The 15,357-nt window shown below is 39.8% G+C and overlaps 1 protein-coding gene across 4 annotated transcripts in view; it reads right to left on the minus strand.

Moving 5' to 3' along the window:
- TRAF6 (TNF receptor associated factor 6) overlaps nucleotides 1-12,969 on the minus strand; it is a 29,134-nt gene extending 16,165 nt beyond the window's left edge. The window contains exons 1-6 of one of the 4 annotated variants that reach the window (XM_019948464.3): nucleotides 12,451-12,969; nucleotides 10,706-10,762; nucleotides 7,903-8,109; nucleotides 6,149-6,469; nucleotides 2,250-2,400; nucleotides 1,164-1,322 (exon numbers count right to left, since the gene is read on the minus strand). In XM_019948464.3, the coding sequence (XP_019804023.1) occupies nucleotides 1,164-1,322; nucleotides 2,250-2,400; nucleotides 6,149-6,469; nucleotides 7,903-7,937 (666 nt within the window). In that variant the 5' untranslated portion in view covers nucleotides 7,938-8,109; nucleotides 10,706-10,762; nucleotides 12,451-12,969. The remainder of the gene's footprint in view (nucleotides 1-1,163; nucleotides 1,323-2,249; nucleotides 2,401-6,148; nucleotides 6,470-7,902; nucleotides 8,110-10,705; nucleotides 10,763-12,450) is intronic. The other 3 variants (XM_019948466.3, XM_019948467.3, XM_019948469.3) reach the window with 3 other exon arrangements.
- Between the last annotated feature and the right edge of the window lie 2,388 nt (nucleotides 12,970-15,357).

A 15,357-nucleotide genomic window follows, 5' to 3' on the forward strand; every position in this document is an offset into this window, starting at 1 on the left:
AGCTCTTTAACAGAATATGATAGTATACAAAAGATGCATCTGTGACTGTCTGAGCATCATTTAACAACATTATAATTCTCCAAAGACACCTTTCCAAAAACTTCCAGCAGCAGCATGATTCAATTAAAACTCTTATCAGGAGGGTAAAGAACAGAAGCATGATTAGGGCAGGAGGCCCATGTTCTCAAAGGCCCCAGAAAGGTGAGCCTTGTTTTCTAGAATACAAAAAATTTAAGAAATAATTAACCCTTCTGGTTAGGTCCACTTAATTTACTGAAGTTTAAGAAGACACCAATTTGCTCTAATTATGCCTCAGACTTTTTAGCAAGTTAGCTGACATTTTTTTGAATAATTCATCAACTTAAAGAGCATAATATGCTTGATCTCATAAGAAAGTAGGGAAAATTAACAAGATAAATTTGTAAGAAATACAGTTTAAGGAAGTATCTTAATAGTTACAAAAGAACATAAATTGTATGTACTCTATTTTAGTAAAAGGGACACAGGATACGGATCCAGGATCCAGGATCTCAGTGCTAGCTTTGCCATTGATAATATTAATATAAAATTACTTAATCTCTCTACATCCCAGTTTATAAATGGGAAAAATATTCTATGATCATGACGCTGTCAAGTGCCATGAAGTTTCTTTTTAAAAATAAATGTTTTAATTGAAGTATAACGTAAGTACAGATAAGTGAATTCATCATATGTTTTGATGAAGTATCACCAAAGGAACACACTTTGTAGGATTTAACTTAATCTCCTAAAAGTTTTAACCACTCATTCTCTTTTTTAAAGAGAAAAATATAAGTCTTATACAGTAATTCTTTTATTTATTTGTCTCTAATCCAAGACTGGTCATTAAAATATCACATAGGGAAACAGATCAGCATATACCTTTCCTAAAAACTTGTTACTTGTAGATCTACTACTGTAGTAAGCAGTAGAAACAATGCTTTCTCAGAAAGAGATGAAAATATAAACTCTACACTCATTTACTAGAATGGTTTATTGAACTTACTTTCTTAAAAAATCAGTCTTCTCACAACTTATAATACAGACTCAGAACTGGATTAACATCTTCATCTACTGCTAACCCCCTCCACTGTACATTAAAAAAAAAATAGTAGTGGAATTAACAAATCCAAGTTAGTACATGCCTCTTTATCTTCAAATGCCATCGATACAGCACAGTTTACACAAGAAACCTGTCTCCTTGGACACTCCTTGACAATGTGAATATTAAGTTGGCATTTTTGGAAGGGACGTTGGCATTGGGGACAATTCATAAGAGCAAACTCACAATGTGCTCGATGATCCTATGATGGAAAAAAATTATCAATTAGTATTTGCCAATCCTTAAGAAATCTAAATATAATCTCTTCAAAGAATATACTGTTCTCTTCTATAGAATTGTCCACTGAACCTACTTTGTTTAGTACACACCACAGAACCACAATATGAAGGCCTTAATGGGTTTTTTCCAAAGAATGGTTGTGAATGGAAAGCTTATACAAAGGATGTGACTTTTCAGGTTCATGTATCCAATTAGGGAAGAGAGTTGGAAAGAAGTCAGATTTTCTCATTATCAATTTAGTAGTGTCGAAAGGCCGCTCCTCCAAAAGGAGCTAAGTAAAGGGGGCAAGTTACAAATATATTTTAAATGCTTAATTTCAAATGGAACATAAGCAATATTTAACTTCTTGTAAAACTACCACACTAAGGACTGATTAATTTAAAAGCAAATTATTTTATCTCGTGGATTCAGTTAATCTCAAGCTATAGGAGAACTATATTATAGTTCATAATAAAATGAATAATTTAGAAAACCAGAGAAAAAAGTATGAGGGTGCTAAAACGATGGCGCTAAGATGATGGCTACATGTGACTTGCTGCTTATTTCAAAATGAGAGAAATGAAGCTATGGAATTAAAATGTGACACTTGTATTTAAAATGCTCTTCAGTTTTATTGCAGATAATGCTCACCCAAAAAACTTATAGAATACTGATTTATTTTTTATCATCACTGGGGCAAAGCCAGAGTAGATGGAAAAAGAAATTTCTAGTTTCTACTCATATTTATACTCAATAATGAAAGGGAAAGGGTTGGTATCAATTCAGCAAGAATTTGCTAACCAATCACTATATGCTAGGCACTGGCAATATCCAGATGGACACAGCAAAGTTCCTATTCTCTAGGAACTTCCCTGCCTATATGCTAACAGCTAGAAAATAACTTTAATACCTCAAGATGCCTCAGTTCCATCTTGTGCAGACAACCTTCATTTGGACACTTCACCATCAGAGAAAGAATCTCTCGTTTTGCAAAATTGTCAGGAAATAGTTGATTTTCCAGCAGTATTTCATTGTCAACTGGACATTTGTGACCTGCATCCCTAAGAGAAACAAATAAAATACATATTATTTGGTAGATTTTAAACATTCACATTAGAAAATACACACAACTTTAATTCACCACATATAAATTCTCTACTTATTTCCTATAGAAAATAAATGAACACATTATATTGTATAATATCACTAAAATAAACTGTCCTTTTACAGACAGTTTATGAACCATTCTTTTATGAAATGGATACAACTAGCACCATATGGATTATCTATCAAAAACTAGTATGGGATTTTAGATTGTGGGATAGATTTCAACCAAAAAATGAGAAATTGAATAAAATCATATTTTGAACAACACAAATGAAGTGAAAGTTAAGGATGGGAATTTTGGCAGTCTAGCAGGCCTCTATCAGCAGCTATTCAACATACTAGGGATATGTAACTAATTATATGCTGCTCAGAATATACTAATAACATGTCTATAGTTATTAGTCATAAGTAAAAATTAACCAATTAGCAGTAAGTAGCCCCAGGAGGCCACATTTTAAGGTTTACTTTCAACAGTCATCAACACTGGCTCACGGGCAACAAAGGTTTCCTTTATTTTTATGTCTAGGGTACATACAATGCAATCAGGAGTTAAAGGACCTCTATGTCCTGCTTCCCAATGGTTTATTCTACCTTACGATGGGAAAAACTACCCCAGGAAGCTTGGGTCTGTCATTCCCCTTTAACTTTTTGGGATGTTTCAATCTTCACTCACGAAATGTGGCAGGTCAGATAGGCTACAGAGCGTCAATCACTCAAACATTTGTTGTACACCTCCTACGTGTAAAGCAACAGTGGTGCTTCTTGTGCACGTGAAGTTGTTGAAAATGGGAGTCTGCTGTCAAATGCCTTAGAACTACAAAATGTGACCGACATAGTCAGTCTTTATAGGGCTTCTCTCACACTGCATGATATTATCCTACTGTCGAATATTTTTTGAGAACCAGGGACGTAAACAAGTTTATTGAAATATATTCCCCAAACGTAAGTGATGGATATCTAAGAGAAAATAAGAACCTTTCAAAGTAAACTGGAAACCATTATCCACCGCATTAGCAATCACTCCAAAGGAAAATGGAATGGGATTGAGATGCTGCCTTTTGATTCTCCGAATGACTATAACCGATGAGAAATTTCCGAGCCATTCCTTTAAGAACATTAAAGTTGAAGTAAGTGGTCATTTCTAGCTTAGAGGGAGATAGAAAAAAAAAAAAAAGCCTCACACTTCCTTTTGTAGGTTTTACTTCCTTTTCAGACCATTGTTCCACTATTTTCATGAATATCTTGCTATTAAAAAACTGCTAAAGATTAGCTACCTTCCTGGGCATGGGTGACACTTGGGTTTTTTCTGTACATCTTCACCTACAGGAAAATCAACGATCCATAATATGGTCCTATTTCTACCTAAATACAATATAAATTGAAAATCATTATAAACAGAAAAAAAAGGTGAGCCTTTAACACTGCTCTCATGTATACCCTAAACCAGTGGTCTCAACTAGGGCAATTTTGACCACAGGGGACATCTGGCAACATCTGGAGACACTCTGGGTCTCACAACTGGGAAGGTGGGGCTATTTCACCATCCAGTGAGCAGAGGCCAGGAATGCTGTTAAGCACCCTACAACATCAGGACATTCTTCTACAACAAAGAAGTATCTGGCTCAAAATGCCAATAGTGTGGAGGATGAGAACACCAACTCTAGAGAGATATTGCCAATTCACCATTGGGTAACATATTTTTCCCCCAAATTGAAACAAGACACATGCTCCCTTGTAACTTAAGTTAAGCCAATTCCCAAGTATGGATGTAGTTACCACAAATTCAAATTTTATAGAAAAGTTTAGCTAGACTAACAAGAAAAAAAAAAGAGAGGACTCAAATAAAATCAGAAATGAAAGAGGAGACATCACAACTGATACCACAGATACAAAGGATCAAAAGAGACTACTATGAACACTTATATGGCAACAGATTTGACAACCTAAAAGAAATGGATAAATTCCCAGAAACATGCAACCTACCAAGACTGAACCATAAAGAAACAGAAAATCTGAACAGACTACATTACTAGTAAGGAGAGTGAATCAGTAATCAAAAACCTCCCAACAGGGCTCCCCCTGGTGGCGCAGTGGTTGAGAGTCCGCCTGCCGATGCAGGGGACACGGGTTCGTGCCCCAGTCCAGGAAGATCCCACATGCCGTGGAGCGGCTGGGCCCGTGAGCCATGGCCGCTGAGCCTGCGCGTCCGGAGCCCGTGCTCCGCAACGGGAGAGACCACAGCAGTGAGAGGCCCGCGTACCGCAAAAAAAAAAAAAAAAAAGTCGAAAGAAAAAAACTTACAAGATGAGTGAACAGCCAGCTAACCGACTTAAAAATGATTTCACCAATATGACTAGATGCTTATTAGTTGAAGAACCTAAAATTCCCCCACTTCTTCCATTTTTTTTGTCCTGTATAGAACTCCTTAGTCACCTAAAAATATTCCCATCTAACTTTTGAATTATAGTAAAATGTATCTATTTCTTAGGAGATGAATTTTAATCATTTGCGGAAACCCCATCTACTTTTGTTCAGTTGATGCAATCATGACTTACTGAGCACCTACTATGTATCAGGTGCTACTCCTGGCACTTAGGAAATATCAAGAACTAAAATAGATCTCAACCCCTGCTCTCAAGGAGCTTATACTCCAGGTGAGCAAGCAGACAATAAACACACAAATTATCTATATTTTTAAATATGAAAAGTGTTAGAGAAAAAAAGAAAGGTAGGTAAGGGAGATAGAGAGTGTGGGAAGAGGTGGGGAAAGGCATGCTGCGGTATAAACAGGGTAGCCAAGGTACCTACGAGAAGGTGAGATCTGAGCCACACTGGAGGGAGAAAAGGGCACTGACTAAGCAGTTAACTGAAGTAAGATGCAGAGAGAACAACTGAAGCCAACTCCCCAAGAGCATGCTTCACAAGTTCAAGGAACAGCAAAGAGTGAATTGGTAGAGGGGAGGGGAGCCTAATAGAGAGATGATCAGAAAATTTACGGACCTATCATATAAGGCCTTACAAGGGCTTTGGCTTTTACTCCCAGACGACCTGCTGCAATGCTCTGAGCAGAGATGACATCATCTTACTTATTTTACCAGGTTCATTCTGGCTGCTATATTGAGAACAGCCTGGAAGAAGGCAAGGGTGGAAGTAGGGAGGCCTGTGAGAGAGTTGATGGTGATTCAGAACAGGGTGAGGCAGGGATTGAATTCTGGGTATATTATGAAGGCAGAGCCATCAATCAATACTTTCTTTAAAAATACTGGTTATTTTACAGTTGTCCATAGGCAGCAGGTAGCAGACAAAATTTAATGTGGCTAAAATGAGAATAACGATTACTCATAAAGTCAGCATTATTTGTATTGAGATTATCGTATTCTAGTAGGATCATCATTTAAGGTACATTATTTTAAATTATTTTCTTAAAGCTTAGAGACACACCCTAGTCTACAATACAACTGCTTTAAGTAGAAGTAGCTACTTATTGTTTATTTATCTGAGGGTCAAAGGAGGGGAGGACATAGTAATTACCTTTCATACTACAGTAGGAACTGGAATAAGAATGTAAATTTCTCAGTTTTCTGTTCAGTGTTCTTCTTCCTGAAGTAGCTTTTTATGTATAAGACTATTCTTGGGATGCCCTGTGTTCTATGTAATAATGTTCTATTTGGTTGTTATAGGTTCATTCTTATGCTCACGTACCTTATTGATTTGATGATGCAGGCTTTGCAGAACCTGTGGCCGCATGGTGTTTGCACTGCTTCCCGTAATGCCATCAAGCAGATGGGGCATTCATACTTGCTTTCCAGGGGTGGGTCAAATTCCACGTCATATCCCTGGATCTCTTCCATAAAAGAGCTGGAAAGATTCACTGCGCTGGCAGTTCCACTCACACTGTCATCTTTTGCTGCAGCACCACAGGAGCTGGCGGCCATGGCAGCACAGCAGTCGCTCTCAGACTGGCTGGATCCACAGCTGTTTTCCCAGTGTAGCAGACTCATAGTAAGGTGATTATCGACTGCTCTGAAGAAATAGCAAGACAAAAAATGCCTTCACATACACACATACATACACATACACACACACACACACACGTATCATAGCTATCTATGCAAGCCACCTTTTAGTTGATAAACATTAGCTCTGTTAATATTATTTACAGAAAACTTTCAAAGTTTTTTCAGCTTTGCTTCATGACTACTATTTTACAAGTTAAGGAGTTCATGATCTAGTAGGATGGATGGAATATAAGGTTAAAAGAAGAAACATACCTCAACTGTAATAATTAGCATAATTATCTGTTTAAATGTCTGTTTTCTATGACTGCAGTTTCAAGAATGTTCATTTCCTCAGTACTCAGCACGAGCTTTCACCTAACAGGTGCTCATTAGGCAGCTGCTGAAGAACTTAATTATGCTGCTGAACTTCCTTCAAGTATCCAGAGCTGAAGAGAACAGCTCGACCAGCAGGCAGTGTGAGGACGAACAATGCACAAAGGATCAGATGATCATGAGAAACTATTAGTTATGTGATTTTGGGCAACTAACCATTTGGATCTCAGTTTCTTCTTCTAGATCTAAAACTCTATTGACTACAGTTGAGCCCTGAACAAGGCAGGTGTTAGGGAGGCCGACACCCGAGCAATAGAAAATCCGACTTGGCCCTCTGTTCCCAAAGTTCCACATCCTCGGAGTCAATAACCACAGATCCTTTACTGAAAAAAATTTGCATTTAAGTGGACCTGTGTAGTTCAAACCTGTGTTGTTCAAGGGGTCAACTGTACCTCCAAATGTTCAGTGTGGCAATTTCTATTACACAGAAAGAACGGAATTGAAAAAGTATATCTGTATGTCCTCGTGCCTTCAGTCATGTCAAGTGACTATGTTTCATTACTAATGACTGGAAAAACAAGTGAGGTTTTGTTTGCCTATGGAAAACTATTGCTTTCATGGTAGGTGGGATGCTTTCAAATTCTAAACCATTACCAGAATTTACAAGTGAGAAGCTAAGGTCTAAAAGCAGTTCACAGCCTAATTAACCAGGTCTCTCTTGTAGGTAATTACATGTATAGAAAATTCCCACTATGTACCAGATATACTGTTGACCCTTGAACACAGGGGTTGGGGTGCCGACACCCACGCAGTCAAAAATCCACATATAACGTTACAGCTTGCCCTCTGTGTCTGTGGTTCTATATCCACTGATTCAACCAACCTCTGATAATGTAGTGCTGTAGTATTTATTGGAAAAAATCCATGTATAAGTGGACTCATGCAGTTCAAACCTATGTTGTTCAAGCGTCAACCAGAGTTCTAGAAAACAGAATGTAAGCCTCCAGCCAATATGGTAGACAAGGTATCCCCCGCCTGTCTCATTCTTATATAAAAATCCTGGCTGCCACCATGTCAAATAGTGGGTTAAGACAGTAATCCTCTATTTTTTACCACTATAGATACCTTTTTCTTCTTCTCAAAAAGATTTTGAGTAGCATTTGATGACCACCTACAAAGGATGAAGCACTGTTCTGGCTGGAGAGGCAATATCATGAAGTGGTGAAGAGCTTAGATGCTGGAATCGGATGATCTGGGTTTAACTCTTGTCTCCATCATTTGGTGTATGACCTGGGCAAACTATATAACCTTTCTGTGCTTCAGTTTCCTCATCTGTAAATGGGGGTAACAAAAGAATCCACCTCAGAATTACCGAGAGGATTAAATGTGTTAATATGTGCAAAGCACTTAGAACTGTGCCTGGAAGTAAAAATGAGTTGTTATTATGTGTACCTCTATAGAGTTATTTTATTTAACAATTTTATTGCCCCCCCTCCCCGGTTATCAAAGTGGAAACTCTGAAGCTTTAAAAGGCTAAGTAACTTGCCAAGGATTACCCAACTAATAAGAAACAGAGTTAGAATCAGAACCCAAGACTACTTCACCCAGAGCCTGTGCAATTTGTACTATCCTATGTTTGTCTATGTTTTGATAACTTTGTCTATAAAGCTGAATTTAAAATTTCTTTCCATTTATTTTTATTACACTAGACTAAGATGCTGACCACAGCTTCTGTTAAACATGAGCTGTCCAGTGTTATCAGGTTGGGTTGACAGAATTCCAAAAAATCAGTAAAGAAAAACTCATGTTTTGTTCTACTTTTTTAGTTTCGATAATATTTTTGAAAAGTTAAAAACAGTTTGCAAAGCCTTGTTATAACTAATGCAGAATCCCGTGGAAGACTCAGTACAAGTTGATAAGGAGGAAGGGATGGCAAGATAATGGCAAAGAGCAGAACTAGTTATTACGCCTGTGCTCCAGGATGGGGTTATAAGGCCCCTGTTATACCCTCCAAATCTGTTGCTAGATAACACTGTAATGCTATACTAGGGTTTATATCCTTTGTTATTTTTCTTCCCATATACATTTTTGTGTTCAATTACTACCTTAGTTAAATTTCTTAGAAGTAGAATTATTAGGTCAAAAAGTATATAACTTTTTATAGTTTCTGATAGATGCTGGTTATCCAATATGATATGTTTTGATATCCAATATCAAAGGCTTTATAATTCCCACTCCCAAAAGCAAAGTAAGTATGAGAACACATTTTATATACCTTTGATAATTCCAGGTATAGTTACCTTTTTTTTTTTTTAACATCTTTATTGGGGTATAATTGGTTTACAATGGTGTGTTAGTTTCTGCTTTATAACAAAGTGAATCAGTCATACATAAACATATGTTCCCATATGTCTTCCCTCTTGCGTCTCCCTCCCTCCCACCCTCCCTATCCCACCCCTCCAGGCTGTCACAAAGCACCGAGCCAATATCCCTGTGCCATGCGGCTGCTTCCCACTAGCTATCTACCTTACTACGTTTGTTAGTGTGTATATGCCCATGACTCTCTTTCGCCCTGTCACAGCTCACCCTTCCCCCTCCCCATAACCTCAAGTCCGTTCTCTAGGAGGTCTGCGTCTTTATTCCTTCTTTACCCCTAGGCTCTTCATGACATTTTTTTTCTTAAATTCCATATATATGTGTTAGCATACGGTATTTGTCTTATAGTTACCTTTTGAAACTTTAACCATTTTTTTTTAAAGTAAAATCACTTTTGAGAAATTAATATTCGTTTGGTTGTACAGCATATATCAAAATGCTAGCCAGGAGACAAAAGCAAAAGTCCCTGAGCTAAGTCTACCTTTTCTGCCCAAATGTCCAGTTAAAATTCAGTTTATTGGATAGTCGATAAACTGCCCTCTTGCTATCCAGTCCAAAAGACTTGCAGGTCTTTAGATTTAGAGACCTTTTATAGCAAATGTGTTACTAAGAAAATCTGTCCAATCAGTCACAATTCCTTAAAAGGAACTCCACTGCAGGAATGCAGTGTCAAGACATGAAAGTGAGCACTCTTAAAAATATAGATGCCATTATTTTTCATGCTGTAAGTAATACAGAAGCTTTTCATCTTTCAAATAAACTTTTTTAGGTAGTCACTCTGTCTACAGTATGTAGTCCCATGTAACTATACTACAAAGGGAAAATTAAGCTAAAGCAGTATTCTGAGTGCCATTCAGTATTTTTAGGTTTACTCTTTCTTTTTGGCAAGTTAAAACGTTTTTTCCTTTTACTTTTAGGGACTGTGATGACTTAATTGAAAATCACTTTCTTAACTACAGTGAGTAACTATTTTAATTAACACCAAGAAAAAACCCCAAAAGTGCTTAGAGTCAGCTATAGAAGATGGTCTGGGGGGGTTCCCTGGTGGCGCAGTGGCTGAGAATCCACCTGCCAATGCAGGGGACACAGGTTCGAGCGCTGGTCGGGGAAGATCCCACATGCTGCGGAGCAACTAAGCCCATGGGCCACAACTACTGAGCCTGCACTCTAGAGCCCACAAGCCACAACTATTTAGCCCGCGAGCCACAATTACTGAAGCCTGCGCACCTAGAGCCTGTGCTCAGCAACAAGAGAAGCCACCGCAATGAGAAGCCCGTGCACTGCAATGAACAGTAGCCCGCACTGGCTGCAACTAGAGAAAGTCCTCGTGCAGCAACGAAAGACCCAACACAGCCAAAAATAAATAAGTAAATAATTTTTTAAAAAAAGAAGATGATGATGATCTGGCAACCGTGTAGAAAATACTATGCTTTATTAGTATTTTTTTTTTTAACCTCATATGGTGCCTTAGGTATCCACTTCATGAGATGCTACAGAGGTACGCTTGGCTTTACATAAGCTAAAATAGATAAGAGTAAACAGATATTCTTACCTTCAAAGATTTCTTTGGCCTCTTTTCTATTCTAACATTCAGAATTCATGTGGCTTTCTATATGAATTAATGGAAGAGACAGCACAAAGGTTAAATGGTTCCTTAGTACGTTAAGAGCTTCATGACTGTAATTCCCTCTTTGTAATTGTGAATCTAGTACAGTAAGCACTGAGTTAATTAAATATTGTGGGATGTAACCACTGCCAACTTATTTTGACTGCAAAATGAATATCAAAAATAGCCTTATAAGAAATCATGGCTTAAATTCACCTATTAGTATGGGGTTATATATTATGCTCCAAAGAGTATACTGTTAAGTATCTTGTGGGAAGGGGAGTAGAGCGATACACAAAACTTTGTTCCTTTAAGATCAACAGATGCTAATGAGAGAAACGTACCAAGCTAAAAAATCAGTAAGTTATGTCTTGAACTGGTCAATTTTAAGTTTTAAAGTAAAACCACATAATACAAAACACTGAGAAATTACCTTTAATTTGCTACTAGCTTTAGAAACAAGAACTATTTACCAAATCCTTAAGATCTATTCTTAAAATTGCAAAGACCTGCAAAAGGGCTGCAATGGCGAAGGTGCTGCAAAAGAGTCAACTACTATGCCTTATTTTTGAACATAAATTTGAGGGGACATTCCCTTTCCTAGGGATGATTTGTTCTCCTCCAGGAGGCAAAGATTTGAACTTCTTTCAAAATCTAAGTGGCCAAAAATTTATCAGCATCACGTATCCAAATTTGTCACAGAAAAGACTTCAAGATACAATTCTTAAATACTGTGATGTATATAGTGCGTGCAGGTTCAAACTCTAATCATCACATGGGCAACAAGGGCCTGAGACACATTCCTTCCTTGAGTCACAAAAAAAGCCACAGCGTCCTCACCCCACTCCCATATCAACATCAGAAAAGCCCCTTCTCCCTTCCCGAGTAATCACAAGGGAATGGATAAAATACCAGTGGCCAGGTTCACAAGGCCAACACTCAGAATTTCAAGTTTTTCTTGTTTCTATGCCTGTGTAGCAAGACATTTAGTGATTTACACTCCCGAGAAACCAGAGAAAACACGCAAATACTATACGTTGTATGAAGCTCCTAAAATTTGTAGGTGCTTTCTGTTCACATTCAAGACAGTCCTAACTCAGCTGGAGTTCCCCTGAAGCCAAATACTAGGAACAGCTTTATCAACCCAGCGTCTGGAACAATCGCTAGAACTGCCGCGTGCAAGGGCGGGGGAGGAACATTCGTGTCAGCTGAACCTTTTCTTTCAAAAAAAAAAAACACTTGCTGCCTGGGACGTCTATTTGAGTTCAACAGGGAACCCAAAAATAGCTCTCCCATGACAGTGACAGAGGGAGTCGCTGAGAACCTAAAAGGGATTTTTTTAAGCCGGTACCATCCGAGCAATAGGAAAATACAGGAGGCGATTTCCTTTTCTGGGAAGGGGAATGCGCGGGGTGGGGGAAGTCGGGCCGAGAAAGTTGGCGCGAGATTCCAGCTGGGGGATGGAGTGAGCCGGGGAGGTGGTCCCCACCGGCCGGCGGAGCAGAGGTGAGGGGACAGGGGGCGGCGTCTCCAACCTGTGGGAACCCAGGGGAGAGGAGGCGGCGTCCCCAACCCGTGGGAAGCTAGGGGCCAGGGGCGGCGTCCCCAAGTGAGAAACAGGAGAGGAGGAGGCATCCCAGCCCGTGGGGAGAGAGGCCGCCACCGCCGGGAGCCGTCAGAAAGAGACTCACCACTCCGGTCCGCTGGGCCGCCGACTACGCCCGGCCGCAGGACTCCACTCAGCCGAGGTGCCAGGAGAGAAAGGCACCGCACTCCAAGCCGAGGGTGCCAGGACGCCAATCTCTTGACCCGAAGGCCGCCGTTACTGAATCCCCCGGAAGCCCGAGCCCCATCCGCGGATGCCCCTACTTCCGCCTTCTCCGCTCGCCCGGGCGAGCGAGGGGCGGGGAGCGGGCAGGGGAGTAGACAGAGCGGCCCAGCCGGGCGTGGGCGTCCCCTGGCGGCGGTCCTCCACAGGCGCGCGCTGCGGTGCCGGCGCGGGCAGGTCCAGCCGTCAATCTAGAGCTCTCCCGCTGCGTTTCCGCCTCGCTTGGGTGCGAATCCCACCTAGGAATTCCTTACCCTGCAATCCTGAAGTGAGATCTGTCCCGGAGTAACTGTGATCTAGTGAGCAGCAGCAACAGCAGTAATCCCAAACTGTGTTTTTATAGTTTCCCAATCCAAGCAGGAGAAAAACCCCAACTCGGCGAGATTACTTGACCTTCGAAAAGCCTTCACTCCTTCCCTAACTCCACCTTCCTTGACAAGGAAGTTTACATGATATGTAGAGCCCTCTCTTATCACCTGGTCCTTCCCCTTCAACAAGTCCAAGGGAGTCAAACCCATATATTTAAATATTTCTTTGAAACTGCTGCCAAACACATCATCTCTTTTTCGGTCAACGTCACAAGAAAGCTATTTTTAATTCCCTGTTTAACTGCATGCAAACCTCTAAGGAATGTAACAAGAAGATGCGTGAAAGATTTTGGCTCACCTCTGCAAATCTGACTCATCCTTCACCTCTTGGGGGAGGTATTACAGGGTGTTGGGTTTCATATGTACATGTCCTGAAACCAGAGTGCTTCATTCCAATCTAGTTTTTCCCCTTTATAAATTATTTGACTTTAAATAATTTACTTAACCTGACTTCAATTTTTTCATCTCATTAAAATAAGGATAATGATAGTACCTACCTCATTGGTAGCATTGTTGGAAGGGAAACATAAGTTAGTACGTGTTAATAAATTATTTAAAACTAGGACATAGTATGTGCTCAATAAATGTTAACAATACTGTATTTCCTGCTTTCTGCCTGCTGATATTCATAAAAAATACTTATGTTTTTAAGATAAGAAACTGTCACAAGTTTTCAAACTCACTCTGCCACCCCTCTTTTTAAAAAGTACTTTGAAATAGTTAAGACATAAACAGAATTATACACACATCTGTGTGCTCACCACCCAGCTCAATAAATAAAACATTGCCGGTAGAATTGCCAGCTCTTGTGCATCCCTCCCCACTGATTCCCAGGGCCCTGTAAAAATAAATCCCCTATGTGATGGTGAAGAGATCATGATATAAAACTGAGAGATGGCGAAAAAGAAGAACAAGGGAGGTAGACTTTTCTCCATGTATTAATATGTGCTCTGGGGCAAGTTTTGTAACTTCTACGAACTTCAGTTTCCTAAACCATAAACTAGGGGATAATATTTACCTTCCAGGCTGTTGTCAGCATCAACTAATAAAAATGTACGTGAGAGAACCCAGCACTGGGCTTTCAGGAAGATTAGGTGTTGTGCGTGTATTTCACGATTTTCACACGTGTCCTTGAGGGGCTTCCTCCTACTTCTACAGATTCTATTCATTCTTCCCTGTTTATACTGGTAGAGAGTGTTGGCGCTCACCCATGCCCTGGGCACACAGGAGACTTACACTGTCCCCTTGCAGTCAGTGCCATATGACTAGTTCTGACCCACAGGCTGTTCAGGGCAAGGGAGGTGTGTCATTTTAAGACCAAAGCATTTGATTTTCATTGAAAGACCCACTTCCCCACGTGACAACCATGGGGCAGCTGTAAGAGGCTGGATCGCTAAATTGCTGTATGGAGGGCAGTTGCCTTGGAAAGTCAATCCACCTTCATTGGACTCCTATGAGCAGGAAACAGATCTCTGTTGTTTTGAGCCATTGAGATGTTAGGGCTGTCTTTTCTGCCGCACAACCCAGCCTATCCTATGCAAATTCCTCCTTAAAGTCTCCTCTGATCATTCACACCCCTACTGGACTAGGAATCAGAAAACAAAATTTTCCTCTTGGCTCTGCCTCTTATTAAAATTGGACCTGGTCAAGTATCCTCATCTGTAAAGTTGGAATAAAATCCATCCTGTCTCCTTCTCAGAGACTTTATTAGTTCAAATGAGATACATGTGAAAACTCTTTGTAAACTAGGAAGCTCTATACAGGTGGCAGGAACTGAGTATTCTGATCAGTAGGGTTATCTGATATGTACAGCAACCACAGTACCTGGGTTTCCTGAAATGTCACTAATTTAAAATATTTTCCAGTGTCCTATATAAGTATTCAAAGTGGGCAAAAATATCATCATGGTATCATTTCTGGGTTGCTGTTTTTCACACTCTATTTGAAAACTGAAATAAGATTCACCTTGTAGGCTGTCCCAGGTAGGAGTGGGAGGGTGAGAGATTTCCCCCCATTTAGAAAAAGGATGTCTCTCTAAGTTTTAAATGATAAAAGTAGAACACAGTTCTTTAATTCAAACCATATTTACTGAACAACCATCATGTATGTGTGGCAGTCAGCCTTGAAGATGCTATTTATGCCCATATGTGATCTCTTTGCACAATGAATAGGGTACAACCAATAGGATGCTGTGAAAATGACAGAATGTGACTTCCTAGGCTAGGTTGTCTCCAGCGTTCCAAAGGAACCAAATAAAGAATTCATAGCTGGCAAGGGAGAATTTGTTCGTGAACAAGGACAGATTCAGTAAGAAATATTCTAAGTGATTCCATCTTATTTTATTTAGGTAACAAACTCAAAACAAGTCTCAGTGCTCTATCATTTCTCTCTCTCCTTTCCTT

This window comes from Tursiops truncatus, chromosome 8 (genome assembly GCF_011762595.2).
Source record: "Tursiops truncatus isolate mTurTru1 chromosome 8, mTurTru1.mat.Y, whole genome shotgun sequence".
Taxonomy (NCBI): domain Eukaryota; kingdom Metazoa; phylum Chordata; class Mammalia; order Artiodactyla; family Delphinidae; genus Tursiops; species Tursiops truncatus.